Below are 20,106 nucleotides of genomic sequence, written 5' to 3' on the forward strand. Positions count from 1 at the left end.
GCAAAATATTGTGTTTTGTCAGGTGCTTGAATGTATTTTCAATGAATCAGAACTGCCAATAAACATAACAACTCTGCATTAAACTTTTAACTCTATTCTAAATGAGGAGTTTTGAAATATCTTCAGTGTTGTGACATTGAGCAATGGGTGCTCAATGGTTAGCATTGCTGCCTCACAGCGCTAGGGACCCGGGTTCGATTCCAACCTCTGACAACTGTCTGTGTGGAGTTTGTACATTCCCCCCGGATCTACGTGGGTTTCCTCCGGGTGCTCCGCTTTCCTCCCATAATCCAAAGCTGTGCAGGTTAGGTGAATTGGTCATGCTAAATTGCCCATAGTGTTCAGGGGTGTGTACGTTAGGTGCATTAGTCAGAGGTAAATATAGGGTAGGGGAACGGTTCTGGGTGGGTTACTCTTTGGAGGGTCAGTGTGGACTTTTTTGGCCAAAGGTTTCCAAACTGTAGGATTTCTGCAATTCTATGATTTTAAGACTTTAGTGAGCATATTGTTGCAAAATCTCAGAAAATTATCCATATTTTCTTTATTTTTTCTCAACTTATTTTCCAGCCGTCCGTCATGAATTTTCTCTTTGTTGTTCTTTGGGCATTTGCTATGCCATATACCAAGTTCCGTACAATGGCTTCCTGCATTTCCACTTTGTGGGCTTGCATCATCATTGTTTGTAAAATGCTGTATCAACTGAAGATTGTAAACCCAGCAGAATATTCCAGCAACTGCACAACGGTAGGAAATGTTTTCTCTTACACTTTGGATCTGCATTGATGGAAACACTCCTTAGAGTCACAAAGAAGGTGTAGCAGTGCCCAGGCTGTAGTTTGCATCTTAAAAGTGTGCAGAAGGAACAGAAATGGCTGTGATAGCATACAGCTACATTAATATTGGACTCCGAGTGAGCTAATGATTAATTTGAATGCGGCTGGTTGAAACTGGATTTGTGGTGTATTGTAGATCAAGCAGAATGTTGATTTTAATTTCATAATGGCTTCAAAATTCTGCACCTTCCATTTACATGGTATTTAATTGGATTTATCTGACACTGGCCTTGCTGCATTTCTTCACATTTCCAAAGGCTTCTTTAAAATCTACCTCTTCATGATGCTTTCAGCAGTTCCATTAATTCCCCTTCTCCTTTCTTGCATCTCGTAAAGGTTGTTGAGATGTTTTATTGTATGAAAATTATTAAAAATGTACACGTCATTGTTTTTTAGAATGTATTTTGTTATATTTTTAGGGTACTTGCAAATTGACATCTTGGTATATTTTCTCTGCAGCATTCTCCAAATGAGACAAATCTCAATCCAGATGAGATCCTACAGTCTACTTTGTACAGAAAATCCGTGGACCCAGCCAACTGGTTTGGATTCAGAAAAGAATCTCTCATCCTTGCATACATTCAAGTGAGTGATGAAAAATTTGAACCAATTTGGACTGAATAGCAGTACTGTTCATTTTATGTTCACCTTACACCAAAATAATATGTGCAGAATAATGTTAACTCTCAACAATAGTACATTGGTTACTCATTTCAAAACCTGCTGGATTTTCCTATCCACGTTCATAAATTGATTCAAGCAAGTGGGCATTGCTGCCAAAGCCTGTATTTATGTGCATTTATTGCCTTCTTTTCAGAAGGTGATGGCAGGTCTTAAACTATTAAAGCCTGTTAAGTTAAGGTGGTTTTGCAATATAAATGCTCCAGGATTTTAACTCAGCATCATGAATGAACAGCAAAATATATACCAATCAAGATGATGTGCGATTTGGGGTGTTGGGACCAACCCTTAAAGTAGTGGCATTCCCAAAACAGTTGCAACTCTTGCCTCCCTCACTGGGCTTGCTGCTGGAAAGGCCTGTGCAATTGCTGTATTGCATCCATTAGGCAATGCACACTTGGTGGGGAAGTACAGTGGTGGTGAAATGAGCTGATATGCAGCTTAGAGGATCAAGTACTTAATAGACAGACTGATTTAATTGATGGTATCATTGTTTGTCAGTGTTTCTCCTGTGATATCCATGGCAGGAGATTCCTCAATGACAATATTACTGAATAACCAATAATGGTTCAGCTCATTCCTGATGAAGGGCTTTTGCCCAAAACGTTGATTTTCCTGCTCCTTGGATGCTGCCTGACCTGGTGTGCTGTTCCAGCACTACTCTGATCTTGACTCTAATCTCCAACATCTGCAGTATCTACTTTCGCCTCTCTGTTGTAAATGTTCATTGACTGGCCCCTGAGTGAGTGTTGCTTGTCATCTATCAGCCCGAGCCAAGGTATAATCCAGAGTTTATTGCATGCAGCATAGTCTACTTCATTCCTGAAGGCTTTCAAATGGAGCTAAGCACTGTCATTGATGGACAGCCTTACAAAGAAATTTGATGAAGCAGCCATAAATTCACAGAACTGGATGCCCCAGAATTGTTGGCAGGCTCCATGATCGCAGATGTGACCAACCAATTTGCAATGTACAATAAATGCTGAAAGTACAATCTGTGAAGACAAAATAGTTGTTGAACGTTGAACATTTTGACGATTTCATTTTCCATACCACCGAGTGACACGAGTCCTTAAAGTAATTCATACATTTCCTTTGTGCATCAATCCAGGATCATCTTCTCCTACTAATGTTATTGGTGTTTGAGGTAACTGTGTATCGACACCAAGAGCATTTCCGCAAGTACAACCAACTGGCTCCACCTAGCACTCGGGCCATCTTTGAAGAAATCACTCGGCAGAACCTGGATGAAAGTGTCATCAATTGTGCAAAGTATTTTGCCAACTATTTTTTTTACAAAGTTGGATTAGAGGTAGGTGAAATTTGACAGATTGAGAATTAAGTAAATAGTGTGCTCTTTACCTGTGATAGGCAGATAAATGCATGTACGGAATTCACTTTGATCAAAGCTACTGGAATTGCTGCACATATAACATGACTTGTTTTGATAAATATGGATGGTTTGCTCACAGATGTGCCCCATATAGGGTTGTGGAGATAGGGATGATATAAGACATTGAAGTGTTCGATCAACCTCTGATTGTATTGAATGGTGGGCCAGGTTTGAAGGGTTGTTAAGCCTACTGCTGATCCTGTGTCACGGTTACAAGCCTAGGTTTTTGTTAAGGGAAGACTTCGAAAGATTAATTTTCTCAGTTTCTTCCCTTATAAAAGTGTACCTGTTTAGTTAGTCACTCAATGCTTTATATTAAACATGGACTATCGCTTTCAATGAATATCTACTCAGCATTGCATTACACTACAACATGAAAAAATGCAAACCACAAAAGCATGGTTTCATTGTACTAGAGGTGACATTATTATTAAGTATCAGTGGTCCAATGGGTCCATGAACATTACAAAGCTTGAGCACGTGAAAATCTACTAACATTCTGCTGCAGACAGGGTGAGGGAGAATTGCTAAAATCTCCCCATTCCCTTTCCTAGATATTTTTGCTCTGGATTAGTTTGCCATTGGAAAATACAAACGTGCAGTGTTTTTTTTTCTCTCTTCTAAACCGTTTCTACATCTCTTTTTTTTTGTAGGTTTGCCTTCTAATGATAGTCAATGTTATTGGGCAACGGATGAACTTCCTTGTGATAATTCACAGCTGCTGGTTGGTTGTTATTGTGACCAGACGTAAAAGACAAGCAATTGCTAAACTTTGGCCTAAGTACTGCCTATTCCAGTCTCTCTTCCTGTTGTACCAGTACCTGCTGTGTGTGGGAATTCCACCGGCTCTCTGTCTAGGTAATCAGCGTTTCTTCTCTGAAAGGCACACCAGATTGTTGAGACCTTGCAATTGCTTTTAGATTTGTAAGCTTTTTTTTAAGAGAGAAAACTGACCTTGCACATTGTTGTTGTTGTTTGTGCTGCATAAATGAAAGGTTGACACACATTCTTAGCATTGTCTGATTACTTCTCGTTTGCATAAAGCCCCAGGTAGAAAGAGCAAAGTCAAGGATTTGTAAGGCTAAGAGCTCTTTGTGGAGACCAGCAAGACTCTTGCTACTCTTGGCCTGTATTTTTAAACCTTATCTGGTCACTTTGAAATGTACCATTGTAGAGCTTTGTAAGTTAGTTCTGTGTAATCCTCCTGATTCCAAGATTAATGATAATATCTTGGCATGTGATCTTGCAATAGATTAATTTTTTCATGTAAGGAAAGTCTCCCCCCACCTCTACCCATATATCCTGTCAGTGAGGACTGAGATCACATCAGAACATTGAGTGTTGCATCACTCCTTATTTTAATCACCTGTCTGGCAGTGTTTATATTCACATGACTATGACTTTGACAATATTTTGTTGTGAATATTGTATTACTTTTGATGAAATAAACATAATCTTATTTTGTTCCTCCACAGACTACCCATGGAGATGGGCATCACCCATCACCATTCACTCCAACCTAATTAAATGGTTTTATCTACCTGACTTTGTAACTCTACCCAATTCCAAACACCTGATCTGTAAGTATCTATCTCCGTTTAATTCTTAAAATTCAAATCATGATAATTAATGCTGTGTCCCCAAAGCTAACAAAGAAGTTTTAATATAAGGTATAGTTCTATTTTCATTTGCTAATTAACATGAGGGCAAACTAATTAATACTCAGAAGTGATTATTCCGAGGAAAATACAGAGCTAGAAAAATTAACTTGGGTGTTCTCTCTACAGATGCTAACTGACACGCTATACTTCCAATATAATCCCTTGTAGACTGATTCTACATTCCCATTGCTTTCTAGTTATGTGTCATCAGTATCCTGTTGGATTGTTGCAGTTTCTGAAAATTATTAAATTTGTAAATAAATCAGATCCTCCAGTCGTCATTTCATAGTGACTACTCATACTTCATACAGAAAAAGCGGTCACCGTTTAGCCTAATGTGAATGTGCCAGCTCTTTGATAGAGAGATGCATTTAGTTCCATTTCTGTAACTTCAACGTATTCAAGATCGTAGTGACTAGCTGTGTAAAACAATTTTTGCCATTGATCTTGAAGCTGCATCTCCAGTTACTTACACTTCTAATGGAAACAATGTCTCTGCATTTACACTATCGAAACCTTTAAGCTCTTAAATCCCTATTCAGTCAAAATTCCACATCTCCTCATGCTGGACAGAAAGCATAAACCTTAGTTCACAGCAGTATCAGTCAGCTTGTATACCAATGGTAATAATTGGTTTCAGATAGAGATAGACTGTAATATCTTCTCAGGATCAATTTCTGTGCCGCGCCTGAGGCTTTTAGACCTCCTCCAATACTGAACAATAGCGATCTCAGAACCTTTCAGTACTCCCTTGGCTCTTGTACAATATTTTTAGATCTGACAGAGCCCAGATCTCCCACATGAAATGGTTCAGGAAGCCAAAATATTTAAGAGTGTGTATAAACATTTAACAGTTATATCATAAATTCAGCTGAGTCATTAAGAGGTTTAGTGAATAATTTTTGATCGGCTAATGAGACTTCTGTAAGTGTTTTGGTTTGAGGGAACTCAATTTAGAATTTAGTTTTCCTTGTTCAGTTTTCTGTTTCTCACTCTCTGTCTGACATACCTTAGAACAAGTGAGGAGGCCAATGATGGATTTTCAGTAATATAAAACAAAGGACCATGTATCATGGAGATCTGAAACAAGAATAGAAATTTCTTTAGAAACTTGGCAGGTCTGGCAGCATCTGTGGGAAGAAAGCGCAATTAACTCTGAAGGGTTACCAGACTTGAAACGTTAACTCTGCTTTCTTTTCCTGATGCTGCCAAACCTGCTGAGTTTCTCCTGCAATGTCTGTTTTTGTTGTGATTGATTTCCAATTCTCTGCCAGTACTATTTATTGAGTTAAATGCCAGAACTTGCGAGGGTGACTCAGGATAGGTTTAATTTGCCAACATGTTAGATTTTCCTTTCCCTTTTCTTTAAAGTATGATTGTATAATTGTTTGTAATCCCACAGCATTCAGGGTCTCTAAATGCTACACTTGCTTCTAATGAAGAAGGTCTGGGATCTGTCAGATGTGAGAATGTTAAGCCTATGAGACATTTGTGAAACTGGTGTCCCCTTGCAGTGTGTGTTCACTTTTCCCGGAAACTAAAACAAGTCTACAGTTCTTAAAAGCATAAATGAGGAAACTTTTTTGCAAAGGTTTTTTTTCTCTGTTTGAAACTACATGTCAGCCCAAAGGCATGTAGTAAACCAAAAATGGGCTGAATTTTTAATAGTTTTTAAGGTTTCAGATTTCAGAGAAGACCTCAAGTGTGCAATAATGTTACTCAATCTTTGGTTTTGGACATTATAATGCACTTAAACATTGATGAAAGCTTTGGCATTAGTTTAACTTATAATGCAAACATTTTAATCTGTCAGTCTCTTACACTGTTTTAGTTTTTAAGTGGAAAATACTTGCAGCTCTTTTTGAAAGTATTACTGATCTGTTTGATTAGATTAGATTAGATTACTTACAGTGTGGAAACAGGCCCTTCGGCCCAACAAGTCCACACCGACCCGCCGAAGCGCAACCCACCCATACCCCTACATTTACCCCTTACCTAACACTACGGGCAATTTAGCATGGCCAATTCACCTGACCTGCACATCTTTGTACTGTGGGAGGAAACCGGAGCACCCGGAGGAAACCCACGCAGACACGGGGAGAACGTGCAAACTCCACACAGTCAGTCGCCTGAGGTGGGAATTGAACCCGGGTCTCTGGCGCTGTGAGGCAGCAGTACTAACCACTGTGCCACCGTGCCGCCCACAACACCAACACAACACCAACATATGTTTCCTGACTGCAATCAGTTGAAGTCTTTGCAATTAGTAATAAAAACTAAATTGAGAGAGAGCACCACACGATGGTCAGCAGATCGTGTCGTGGTGGAAGGGCAAGGTTTCAACCCATGAGCTTTTTCCCCCCAATTTTACATGATATACTTGAGTAACAATTAAAATTGTAGGTATCAGGCAAGCCTAGCCAAATGCTGTCATGAACTCACCAAATTGTGAACTCCCCACAGCACTGGTCTTGAGTCGTATTCAATCACAGACCCATGATGTAACTGGAATTCTGATAGAAGCTCTTGCAGATTCATTATCCCCTTTGCTCCCTGTTTCATTCTGTCTGGAGTGTACTGAACCTACGGGGGGGGGGGGGGGGGGGGGGGCAGGGCACTTGGCAGTGGACTGCAAACAGCAGGGGCACCTGACTGAGGTAAGGTAAAATCTGACCAGACTATTGGTCTGCTCTTTCATTAGAGTGAGGTAATTGGTGGTGGATTAATCTTGAGGATTACCATGCTTTAGACAAAGGGAGAAGCTCAAAGTGTGTCATTTATGTTAACCTCAGCTGGTGCAGGAATTGATGCCACACTGTTGGCAACACCTGCATCACAAAGCAGCCTAACAGAATCCTTGGAAGAGCTGATGAGGGTGCAGGATGCAGCATTTTAAATTGCTGGGGAACTGCGACCATTTCTGGAAAAGTGGGAATGTAAAAATTGAATGAGTTATATCTGAACAGAAACAAGACCAACATCCTAACAGAGATCTTTGCTAATACTTCTGAGGTGGCTTTAAACTAGATTGACAGGGGATGGAATCCTGATAAGTAGCTCAGAGGGAAGAGAAACAGATGGAATTTGAAGTTAAACACAAGTAAATGAGCCTGTAAGGTGAGGAAATATGGGCTAGATAAGAAAGAAGTGAGTTTCACAATGCTAAATGGAGTATATTTTAATGCAGGGAGGCTGTGGAATAAGACAGATGCTGAGGGCACAGATAGGAAAGTCGGATTATGATATCATAATTATGATAGAGACTGGGCTGAAAGATGGGCTGGATTGGCAACTCAACATTTCTGCTTAAAGGATTTGATTTGATTTATTGTAGTCATGTGTGCCTAAGTACAGTGAAAAGCTTTGTTTGCGAGAAGTACAGGCAGATTATAGTAAGCAAGGACATATAGATCCAAGGGTGCTTAGACAGAGTGAGGCACACAGCTTACACTGCACAGGAGGTACATGAAGCAAGATCAAGATTAACAAGACCAACATTATTTGACATCAGAGAGACTATTCATCAATTGAATAACTGTAGGGAAGAAGCTGTTCTTAAACCTGTTGATGTAGGTATTCAAGCTTCTGTAACTTCTGCCTGATGCACGAGGTTGTAGGAGAGCATTACTGGGGTGGGAGGGATCTTTGGTGTTGGCAGCCTTCCTATGGCAATGAGATGTGTAAATGTAATCCATTGATGGGAAATTGGTTTCCGTGATGATCTGAGCTTCAATACACAACCTTCTGTAGTTTCTTCTGCTCCTGGGCAGAGCAGTTGCTGTACCAGATTGTTATGCACCTGGACAGTATGCTTTCTATGGTGCATTTATAAAAGTTGGGGAGGGACGTTATGGACGTTCTGAATTTCCTAAGCTTCCTGAGGAAGAAGAGGCAGTATTGTGCCACCTTGACCATCGCATCCAAGTTGGAAGTCCAGGACAAGTTGTTAGTTATCGTCACTCCTAGGAACATGACACACTCAACTCTCTCAACCTCAGCTCTGTTCCTGTAGATAGGGGTGGGTTCTCCTAATTTCTTCCTGAGGTCAATGATTGATTTTTTTTTTTGTTTTGCCAACATTAAGAGAGAGATTGTTATCATTGCACCACTCCTTTCTGTATTCTGACTCATCATTGTTTGATATCCATTCTTCAGCAAACTTATAGATAGTGTTCATTCCGAATTTAGCTACACAGTCATAGGTGTATAGTGTGTATGGTAGGGGGCTAAGAACGCATCCATGGGGGGCTCCAATGTTGAGGGTTATCATGGGGGAGGTGCAGTTATCTGTCTTCAATGATTGTGGTCTGTGGGTCAGGATCCAATTACAGAGACCAGAGCCGAGACCTAGGTCTCAGAGTTTTGAGATCAGTCTGAAGGGGATTATGCAAATGAAATAGAGAAGAGGACAGAAGAGGAGGGAGGATTGCAATATTGATCAAAGAATCAATTATTGCAGTAACAGAGGATGATATCTTGGAAGGATCGTGAAATGAGGTCAGATGGATTGAAATAAAAAACACAATGGTAAACACACAGAGACAGAGAGACAGGGTCAAATATGTTATCAAATTTCAGAGAAATGTAAGAGTAATAAGGCATCAACAATAAGGCGTTTAACAACCCAAACATCAACTAGGATGGTTTTAATGTATAAAATAGAGAGAGAGAAAAAAATCTTAAATTGTATCCAGAAGAATATATTTAGCTTGTGTTAAGAAAGCCCAATAATGGAGGGGAGAGTTCTGGGCCTAATATTCAGAAAATAGCCTGCAAGGTAGAAAACATACGTGTCGTGGAGAACATTTTGGTGCATAGTTTTAAGGCAGGATGTAGAGGCTAAGAGGAGAGTTGAGAATTCTTTTCACCCAGGCGTTGCTTAGAGTTTGAAACTGACTATCTGAAAGGGTAGTTGAGTTAGAAACTCTGGTAACGTTTAAGCAGTATTTAGATATTCACTTCTGTTGCCATAGCCTCCAGGGGCTCTGGGACAAAAGCTGGCAAATGAGATCATTGGAATCAGATCTTTGCTGACTGGCATAGACACAATGGACCAAATTACCTCCTTGTGTGCTGTAAACATCGAGTCCTATTTTGTGGATCCAGCTGTAGTATCCCAGGATGTAGCCACACACTATAAAATAAACTAGAGAACATTGAGATCTTGCAAAATGACAGTATTTGGAATGGAAGCAGAGTCCTGTTACAAACAGTTAATAGACATCACTAACCTAAAATGTCCTTCTAGAATGACCACTCTTAAGCTACAAGGTATACTTGAACACAGGGCAAAGTTCAGTGATGCTACTGTGTTTATGTTCTTATTGGTTGATGTGGGTAAAGGCGTGCACTTCATAATTGTACTCTTTATTTTCTCCTACTTTGATCTTTCGTTATTCAAATTGCCACACCAACTTCATTTAAATTCCATACAATATCATTGATGGTTTAGGATATGTAAGGCATGCATGGATTTATCTTGGCATGACAGGCCTGTTTTAGCAAGCCAGTAGAACAAGATAATATTAAATTTTATGTAGATCTTGCTGTTCTTTAAAACGTTTATTAACCCTTTCTGCCCAACATTTCTTGAACATATGCAGATTAACAAAGGAACAAAATCCTTGCTTCAAAATTTATTGAAGTACAATCTGATCTCCCTTGGTATTGCTCAGTTAGAATGATAAAATAGTGCAACACAAGCATTTAGTCCATTGAAGCTGCATTGGTCCTTTCAGAGAGTAATCCATTTGATCTTATGACCCAATTCTTTCCCCATATCTCTGCACCTTCATCAAATCTTCTCTTCTTCTCCTTAAGAACACAGAAGACTAACTACAACTTTTAAAGTTATAATTCCTCATCCCTTGAATCATTTTTGTAAATATCTCTATATTTTGTCCAATGCTTTCACATCCTTCCCAAAGTGTATTGTCCAGAGGTGGATTCCAATGCTGCAGCTCAGGCTGAGCAAATACTTTAGATGGTTTTGTATGTGTTCTTACCTTTTCTATTTTACACCAGGATCCCACATGCTTTATTTACTGTATTCTCCTGCCATCTTTAAAGATTTGTGCAGAAATATCCCTGCATCTTCTCTTCTTTCATTTCCCCTTGCAATTTCTTTCCACAATCTTTACTACTCAATGGCTCAGTGGTTAGCACTGCTGCCTTACAGCACCAGGGACCCGGTTCAATTCTGGCCTTGGGCAACTGTCTATGTGGAGTTTGCACATTCTCCCTGAGTCTGCATGGGTTTCCTCTGGGTGCTCTGGTTTTCTCCCACAGTCCAAAGATGTGCAAGCCAGGTGAATTGGCCATTCTAAATTGCCCACAGTGTTAGGTGCATTAGTCACAGGGAAATGGGTCTGGGTGGGTTACTCTTCGGAGGGTTGGTGTGGACTTGTTGGGCCGAAGGGCCTGTTTCCACAGTGTGGGGAATCTAGTCAAGTCATCTAGTCTAGTCTACATGCTGTGTCACCAAACTCTGCTCTGGATCCCACACCCCTCCCAGATCGGATTCCTAATGTTCATGACAAAACGTAGACCAGAAATTTGAGGAACTCCACTGTAAACCTTCATCTGGTCTGACAAAAAGACTGTTTAGCTCCACTGTTTTCTACCCATTCATCAATCTTGCCTCTGTGCTGCTACTGCCTTTTTGTCGCATGGTTTCAAATTTACTAAACAGGTGCTTCTTGAAACACATTTTGAAAGACTTTTGAAAACACATGCCAACTCTGTTACCCTCACTGACCTCTTTCTGGTAAAGAACTTAACCAAACAGTGCAGGATGTTACTGGAACCTTGTCTTTCTGAACCATTATTTCTGGATGTATGTCATTTTCATACCTCCAAATCAATGATCACAATTTCAGACAGCTCCCGTATATAGTGTATACAGGCAAATTGCCCAGTTCATGTCTGCTGCTTGAATACAATTGAACACCCGATAAATCGACAATTACCATCCATTACCTCATCAAAGTGCTCAATCAGGTTAGTCAGATAGGATTTGTCCTTAACCAATCTGTGTTGGTTCTCCTTTACCAATTCCTCTCTGTCCAATTGGCTGTTAATTTTATTTTCCCCTGATTTTTTTGATTCTAAAAATTTTTCTACACTGACATTAAACTAACTGATTTATAATTACAGTATCAGCTCTTTCCTTCTCCCCATTTTTGAATTGGATGTAATATTTGGGTGGCACGGTGGCTCAGTGGTTAGCACTGCTGCCTCACAGCGCTGGGGACCTGGGTTCAATTCCAGCCTTGGGCGACTGTCTGTGTGGAGTTTACATATTCACCCTGTGTCTGTGTGGGTTTCCTCCGGGTGCTCCTGTTTCCTCCCACAGGTTATGTGAATTGGTCATGCTAAATTGCCCATAGTGTTCAGGGATGCATAGGTTAGGTTCATTACTTCAGGGGATGGGTCTGGCTGGGTTACTCTTTGAAGGGTTGGTGTTGACTTGTTGGACCAAAATGCCTGTTTCCACACTGTAGGGATTCTATGATTCCATGAATTTGCTCTCTTCCAGCCTCTTCGCACTGCCTTGGGAGCTGAGGGTAATTGGAAATAATTTCTATCCTTACTTCCCACAGCAGCTTATCACATCCGGGCACAAGGTGATATCGATTTTAGGCCCGCCTCTCTTTCTAATATCTTCTCTTTATCGATTTTGTATCTCATTCTATATCCTGGCAACCTCCTTGTTTACTATTAATATGTATATGGATAATTTCTGGATTCGCTTTTATGCAATTTGGATTATATACTCATAAAACCCATATTTTCACCCATCTACATTTGTTGTTCCACAATGATTTAACTGTAAAAAAGCACATCCTAAGATGGTTTGTAAGTTAACCATTGGTGGAGAAGGCTTATAGATTGAAAAGAAAGTAAAACTTGCACTTGAAAAGTGTTTAATTTTGTCTCAGAAGAGGCTTAAGCACAAAACATGACCAGCCACTTTATGATCAGCAAGATTTCACAAATAATAATGAAATAAATGAGAAATTATTTACTCTTGATGCTATATGGTGAAAAAATGAGCATTGACTAAAGTACGAGATGATTTTCCATGCATCGAAATAGTGCTGAAAGATCTTTAACTTCTTTCCCGTGATCTTTAACTTCAATGGTGTAATTTTTGCTCAGCAATGCAACTTGTGCATTAGCACTTATGCACTTGTATTTAAGTTATAAGCTGGGTCTTGAACCTGTGAACTTAAAACTTGGGTGAGAATTTTTTGATCAACAAGTATCCTAAAATTTCCATGGAAAGGCAGAAGAAAGCATCATGAATTGGTTTCCTGCTTAAAGTACTTCAAAGTGTGGCAAAATATGCTACAATCAAGGCTCTTATACAATTGAAATGTTATCATTTAATTGTGTAACCATTATTTATTTCTATTTGGCAATATTGAGACCTTATCTTCGTTCTTTTCTATTACAGATGACTTTCTATTACTAATGTGTATGTCCCACCAGTGGCAGGTATTTATAGATGAAAGAAAGGAGGAGGTTAGTACCATCAGTGGAAAAAATACAGATGATCCTGATCCCCTGGCAGGCAATACCGTGAACCCAGTACCAAACTATGTATACTGTAGGTAAGTTTGAATTGAGCTGCTCTGCACCTGAAAGTGATTTCAGATTTTGCGGTTTCATCATCAGACTTTATAGAAACTGATCTGACCACTGACATTTTTCCAATGGTGAAGTAATGCTGATGAAAGTTTTTATATGGAAATATTTTCGATGTGTTTTTACAGTCAGTCACTTGAAATAGCATACAGAAAATTTTCAACTTTTGGCTGTTAGTAAGAACTAAACACAACATAACTGTTTGATTTTAAAAGTTTGTTTTCCTTCTGCCAAGTGAAATGGTGATCAGGAATAGATTTCTAGAACAAACTGATCACTGGTTAAATTGCAGCAATACTATTAAAAATTCTTCTTCGGTAGATTGATGTAAATTAATACCATAAAAGTTGTTAATATTGTTTATACTCAGGGCAATAATCATATAATGTAGGAGACTAGTTAACATGGAATTCTTTCTGTTCTGCAGGTGTTACCTGGACATGATAAAAGTTGCAGTTTTTAACTACCTCTTCTGGCTGGTACTAGCAGTTATTTTTGCCACTGGGTCTGCTCGAATAAGTGTATTTGGTCTTGGCTACCTCCTCGCCTCATTCTATTTGCTTTTGTTTGGCAGAAGACTTTTAGTGAAACCAGCAAAGAGGCGACTGAACTTTTGGGATTGTCTAATTATGTACAATGTCACAGTCATTATTGCAAAGAATATGTTATCGGTGAGTCTTTCCATCATCAATAAAGATAAAGGTGAATTTGCCATCGTCTTACCAAACCATCAGGCTGCTCTCTAACGAGAGAGAAAGAGAAAGAGAGAGAGAGATGACTGGTGGTGTTTAACATGAGGGTCACCATGCCTCAGGAGAGGGGCGAGGTTGAGAAGGGCAGTCCTTCATGTTAATCTCAGACGATGCAGGAATTGAACCCATGCTATTGGCATTATTCTGCATTACAAACCAGCTGTTCAGCCAACAGAGCTTTACCTTTACATCAAGGATATGTAGGCAGCAAAATTGCAATGATTATAGAATGATGCATCATTAATGGTGGTTCAAAAATTTCATTTTGGGATTTCTTGATTTAGATTGATCACTACTACTGACATTTTGCCCCAGAACCTTGGACTTCCTGAATATATTATGTTCATTTTAAAATGGGAAACAAATAGCAGTGCTGAATAAAACCGTTCATTTCCTTCCTCCTGTCCCATTAAGCTAATTGCTAATGAGATGTTTATGGGTATACTGTACCAAGGCCTCTGAAAATGCTGTCAAGCAGCAAGTGAAGGAACAAAGTGTCAGGATGGTTATCCATTCTCAGAGATCATTGGTGCAACCTCATGTAGTACTGATATGCCTATTTTAAGAGTTTAATGAAAGCTCTTCTGAATCGCACCACTCCTGGATAGTATTTAGCAACTGTGGCATTACAGTGGAGGGAGTGCAATCAGCTTTTAATTAAATCTAGTTCAAAAAGTAAAGAAGATTAATTTAAAAATAGTTGTACTGAAAAGTAAATACACTGCGACTAAGGCAATATTTAATTGATGTGAATTGTATAAATCAAGTCCACATTATGAACATGTTTTTGTACCAATGTTTATCAATTATGAAATTTCCACTTTGTGCTAAAAGCTCAGACGGTACAATTGCAGCGTATCTACAAGTATTTCTCAAATTGATTACTCTGTTTTCATAGAAACTTAAGGGCTGGAGTGGACCATTCGGCCCTTTGAGCCTTCTCTGATATTTGATACAATCATGGTTGACTGTCCAACTCAGTAACCTGTTCCCCTCCTCAAATCTTCTCAAAACTCGCTAACGCTGTTCCCCTTTTCTACCCATACCCTTTGATTGCTTTAGCCGTAAGAAATATATCCTAAGTCCTTGAAAACAGTCAATGTTTTGGCCTCAGCCACTTTCTGTAGAAGAGAATTCCACAGGCTCACCAAAGTCTAAGTGAAGAAATTTCTCCTCATCTCAGTCTTAAATGGCCTACCCTGTATCCTATCCCTGGTTCTGGCTTCCCTGGTCATGATGGACATCCTTCCTGCATTTATTCTGTCGAATACTGTTAGAAATTCTTAGATTTCTGAGACCCCACTCCCTTCTTCTAAACTCCCAGTGAATGTAGTCCCAAACAATCTGATCTTCATACATCAGTCCTTCAATCCCAGAAATAAACCTTTGTTGCATCCCCTCCGTAGAGAGCACATCCTTCCTCAGATAAGGAGACCAAAACTGCACACAGTTCTCCGGGTTTCCACAGTTTAATGGGGCAATGAAGATTTGAGATATTGTTATTGATTGTAAGTTCCAAACTGGAATAATTTATATTTGATTTGTATTTCTATCTTGCTGGAGTTAAGAAGAATGAACTTGTGGTTTTAGTTTTTTTATTTCCGTGAGTGCTAGGAAATTTGTTTGTTTACATGCATGTTAAATGAGTTTTTAGTGAATAATTCAGTGCATTAGGAAAGATGGAAGAAGGGGAGAAAAACCTGCTGCTGCCTAGCAATCAGAGTACAGTATCATTGAAATTCAAAACCATCCAAAAGAAAGCAGTGTGCAGGATTATGTCAGAGTAAAAAGATCTGTAGCAGTAAAGGTGCTGTTAGTTTAACAGTCTCCAAAACAGTCTGAACTGAAAAGATATCCTGAATAGCTTAAAAGTCAGTCATGGAAACTCCAGAGCCAGAGGCTGTTAAAGAGATTACTTTAAGGAACATATATTTAATAACAGGATTAGACAGAGCTATCTTGAATTTATGAAAGGCAGATCATGTCTAACAAATTTGTTGGAGTTTGTTGAAGATATAATTAGTAGATTACCTAAGGTAGAAGCAGTGAATGTCATGAATTTGGATTTTAGAAGGTTTTGATAAGGTTAAAGGACAAAGTTAAAGCATATCAGGCAGGGGGTAGTGTATTGGCATGGATTGAGAATAGGGTTTCACTCGAGACAAGAAACAAAATGGGAATAAATGTTTTTTTTTTCTGAATAGCAGGTAGTGACTAGTGGGGTACCGCAAATATCAATGCTTGCGCCTTGGCTATTCACTATATATATAAAAATGACATGGATGAGGGAATCAATTAGAACATTTCCAAGTTTGCTGGCAACAATAAACTGAGTGGGATTGTCAATTGTGAGGATGATGCAAGGAGTCTTCAAGGTGGCTTAGACAAGTTGAATGAATGGGGAAACACATGGTAGATGCAGTACATCATGGCTAAATCTAAAGTTATAAACTAGTGTGAAAAAAGAAAGGAAGAGTAGTATTGAAATGACATATTGGAAAGTGTGGATGTACAAAGGGAGCTGGGGTCCTTCTACACCAGTTAATGAAATTGGCCAGGTGGGTGCAGCAAAAAATTAGGAAGGCTAATGTATATTGGCCTTCATTGTAAATAGATTTGAGTTCAGAAGTCGGGATGTATAAAATTTTAATGGAGCTGGACAGACTAAATGCGGAGAGGATGATTTTCCTAGTTGTGGATTCAAGAGCCAGGCTCACAATCTCAGGATAAGGATGGAGCAGGTTCAAAGTGCCAAATGGTCTATTCCTGCTCCTAGTTTCTATGTGTACAATAAATTACCTGAGGTAATGGTTTGTTTGAGGAAGTGACAATAACTAAAGTGAATGCAGAAATTTGCTTAAAAAGACGATGTACAATCTTGCCATTGAAACAAGGAAAAAGGGTAGAAGGACCTTTCACTGATGTTTGAGTGTTTGTATGGTTGTTGTCAGGATTAATATAGGTGTATTTTTTTATATAAAACAGGAATAAGTAGATTTTGTTTGTAAATTATAAAATCATTTCACTTATATATAAAAGGATGGTTGTAATTGTTATAGAGGGCACAATTCCCAAAGAAATTATAAATAAATGTTACACCGAAGTAACATAATTTAATATTTTTTAAAAATTTAAATACTTTCATTGCCTTCTTTCCCAGCTCCTAGCTTGTGTCTTCCTGAAGCAGCTGCAAAGTAATTTCTGCTGGATGATCCAATTATTCAGCTTGCACTGTACTATCAAAGGATATTATGATGGTAAGAGTTTGTTTCTTTCACTATTGAGCACTGCAAAGCATTATCCGTTTGCTTGTGGATTAAACAGCACTGAGGGGTGTAAATTTGTCTTAGTAGCACAGAACTAGTGGGCAATTTGGTCATTACTCCTTTCATTGGCAAAAGGGGCAGCAAGATGGCTCAGTGGATAGCACTGCTGCCTCACAGCACCAGGGTCCCAGGTTCGATTCCAACCTCGGGCGTCTGTGTGGAGTTTGCACATTCTCCCCATGTCTGCATGGGTTTCCTTTGGGTGCTGTAGTTTCCTCCCACAGTCCAAAGGTGTGCAGGTCAGGTGAATTGGCCATGCTAAATTGCCCATAGTGTTAGGTGCATTAATCTGGGTCGGTTACTCTTCGGAGGGTTGGTGTGGACTGGTTGGGCCTATTTCCACACTGTAGGGAATCTAATCAAAAATACTAATTTACCATCAATCATTTTGTGCTACCATCAGAGACAGAGTCATACTTTACTGGGCTAGAACACTGTTTTATTTATTTGGATTTTGCCTGGTATATGTAATGAAATATAACATTTGATTACATGTTTTTTGAGATCAGTAGTTGTCAATGTATGAATTTTGATTGATAATGCAATTCCAAAGAGGAAATTAAAGCCAATCGCAACAATCCTGAGAGCTAGTGCCAATCTCTAGTCGGGGACAACATTCATATTTGAGATTATTGTCCTCAAATAACAAAAGATGAAAAATCAACCTAAACAAATCATATTAGCTAGTCATAATATTACATTAAATGTAATGTCCAAAAATACTTTCAATTTGTGGCAAATTTGTATTGTTTCAGGCAATTTTTGATAACTCTGTTGTATCTTTTTGAATTTTTTTTTCAGAAAATGAATTAAAAGATTCCGAGTGTATTTTGCCTGTTGGTGAAGCTGGCATAATCTGGGACAGCATTTGCTTTTTTTTCCTTTTACTTCAACGCAGAGTCTTCCTCAGTTATTATTTTATTCATGTAACAGCTGATATGAAAGCCTCCAAACTTCAAGCATCCAGGTACAGTAAGATGTCCCTTTGGAATATAATTAATAGTTCCAAAAATATCATTGTGTGAAGTTCTTTAAAAAATATGTTGGAGGTGGAATTACAGCAGACATATGACTGTGATAGCAGCATTAGGGCATTCTTAATTTTTTCATCATGAGAAACCTTGGTTTCATTGAATGGTTCTGTTCCATTGTCCAAGAAGAACATTAAAATGTTAACTGTCATTAGAATGAATGCTTTTGTTTACCCACAGGGGCTTCCAGTTGTTTAATGCCAGCATCATCAAAAACATGAATTTCCACCGTGAAACTGAAAAGAAGTCCTTAGCACAGTTAAAAAGACAGTAAGTTCATCGAAATAATTTGATCATTGAGAGCTTTAAGTCTAAACACAATCTAGCTGTTTAAAAAATACATTCTGGAACTGTTCTCACTTTTTAAAAAAACTATTCCCAAACAGAATACCTGGCTTGCATGGAAACCCATCACCATCTTTAGGAATTTTCTTATTGATGTTGCTGAAACTTTGACACACTTTGACCCACTGTATGAGCAATATGAGCACTTGGAAAAATACTCATGTAATCCAGTGTAGAAAGTGTATTGTAGAGGAGGGCTGAGGGCAGAGTCAAGGTGCTAACACAGGGAGAAAAACCATTAAAAATAACTAATACCTGCAAATACACTTTTTTTGTCATACTGGAGCTCCATTTTGAAGTGTACAGAGTGAATCTAACTGGTGTGTGTCATTCACAAATTTTGATGGCTTTTCCTTCTGGTAAGTATTTAACCTAGCAGTCTTCTCTTCTCGAGTGCTGACAGGACCATCTCAGGAAAAAAAAGTTTTAAATGGAAGCATTGTGAGTGATGCATAAAAAGTTTCCATCTTAGCTGTTAAAAGCACAAACATGTCTGGCCCACCACAATATATTTAAGAGATTACTTGCTATTTGGCTAAAGTTTAAAGCAAAATCAAAATCTACAGATTGTCATATTCACACAGAACAGAGTTTGGATTCTTAACATGTTTGACGTCTTTTGTAATAAACTATTTGTCATTATTTTAACAAATGGCAGTGCATTTCAGCTGATGGTTTCAAAGTTACCGCAAACATATCTGTTTGACAGGATGGAGAGAATCCGAGCAAAACAAAAGAAATATAGAGGTGGCAGGAATCCCGAAGATCCCAGTGAAAAGGAGCCAGAGGACAAAGGTATGGTATAGCGTGTAGAAATACTGAATAAAAGAAATGTGCACAGAGTTAAAATAATAAGGTATCTGGATTAAATAGATAGGAAGAAATGGATAGACCCCAGTCCAGGGAGCAGCAATTTAAGATGATTGGCTAAAGGACCATAGGCAACATTAGGAATAGCTTTGTTATGCAGCAAATGTTAAAATGCGAAGTATACTAACTGAGACCATGGTGAAGGCTGTTTCAATCATTCAAAGGGTTTTGGATCATTTATTTGAAGAGAAAGAATTTGCAGGCCTCAGGGGTTAGGTTTTGGTAGTGGGACTTGCTGAGTTGTAGAGAGCTGGCATGGACAGGATGGACCAAATGGCTTCCTTGCTGTTACCGTTCAGTAATTCTATGAAAGTTTAGTTATTAAATATTCCATCGAGGAAGATTGAATACTTTCCTATAACATAAATGTTTATAGTTGTAGGTACAATTACATTTGATGCTATTCTGACAGCTAGTTGGTGGGCAGAATCATAGTCCTAGTTGTATAATCAATAACTAGTGTCTGGTCTTAGATGATATGTTGAGTACAGAGAAGACATCTTCCAGAATATTAGTTCAGTGGGGGTGCGTGGATCGGGAATGATGGGGGTAGACAAGTACAATG

General features: G+C 38.8%; 1 protein-coding gene across 1 annotated transcript in view; it reads left to right on the forward strand.

Annotated features, from left to right (window-relative positions):
• piezo1 (piezo-type mechanosensitive ion channel component 1) overlaps positions 1-20,106 on the forward strand; it is a 263,867-nt gene that overhangs the window by 165,654 nt on the left and 78,107 nt on the right. The window contains exons 21-31 of the mRNA XM_043707516.1: positions 568-744; positions 1,293-1,418; positions 2,626-2,826; positions 3,561-3,765; positions 4,383-4,487; positions 13,027-13,183; positions 13,645-13,888; positions 17,130-17,226; positions 18,097-18,262; positions 18,507-18,596; positions 19,381-19,466. Coding sequence (XP_043563451.1) covers positions 568-744; positions 1,293-1,418; positions 2,626-2,826; positions 3,561-3,765; positions 4,383-4,487; positions 13,027-13,183; positions 13,645-13,888; positions 17,130-17,226; positions 18,097-18,262; positions 18,507-18,596; positions 19,381-19,466 — 1,654 coding nt within the window. The remainder of the gene's footprint in view (positions 1-567; positions 745-1,292; positions 1,419-2,625; positions 2,827-3,560; positions 3,766-4,382; positions 4,488-13,026; positions 13,184-13,644; positions 13,889-17,129; positions 17,227-18,096; positions 18,263-18,506; positions 18,597-19,380; positions 19,467-20,106) is intronic.

The sequence above is a fragment of the Chiloscyllium plagiosum genome, chromosome 17, assembly GCF_004010195.1.
Source record: "Chiloscyllium plagiosum isolate BGI_BamShark_2017 chromosome 17, ASM401019v2, whole genome shotgun sequence".
Lineage (NCBI taxonomy): Eukaryota > Metazoa > Chordata > Chondrichthyes > Orectolobiformes > Hemiscylliidae > Chiloscyllium > Chiloscyllium plagiosum.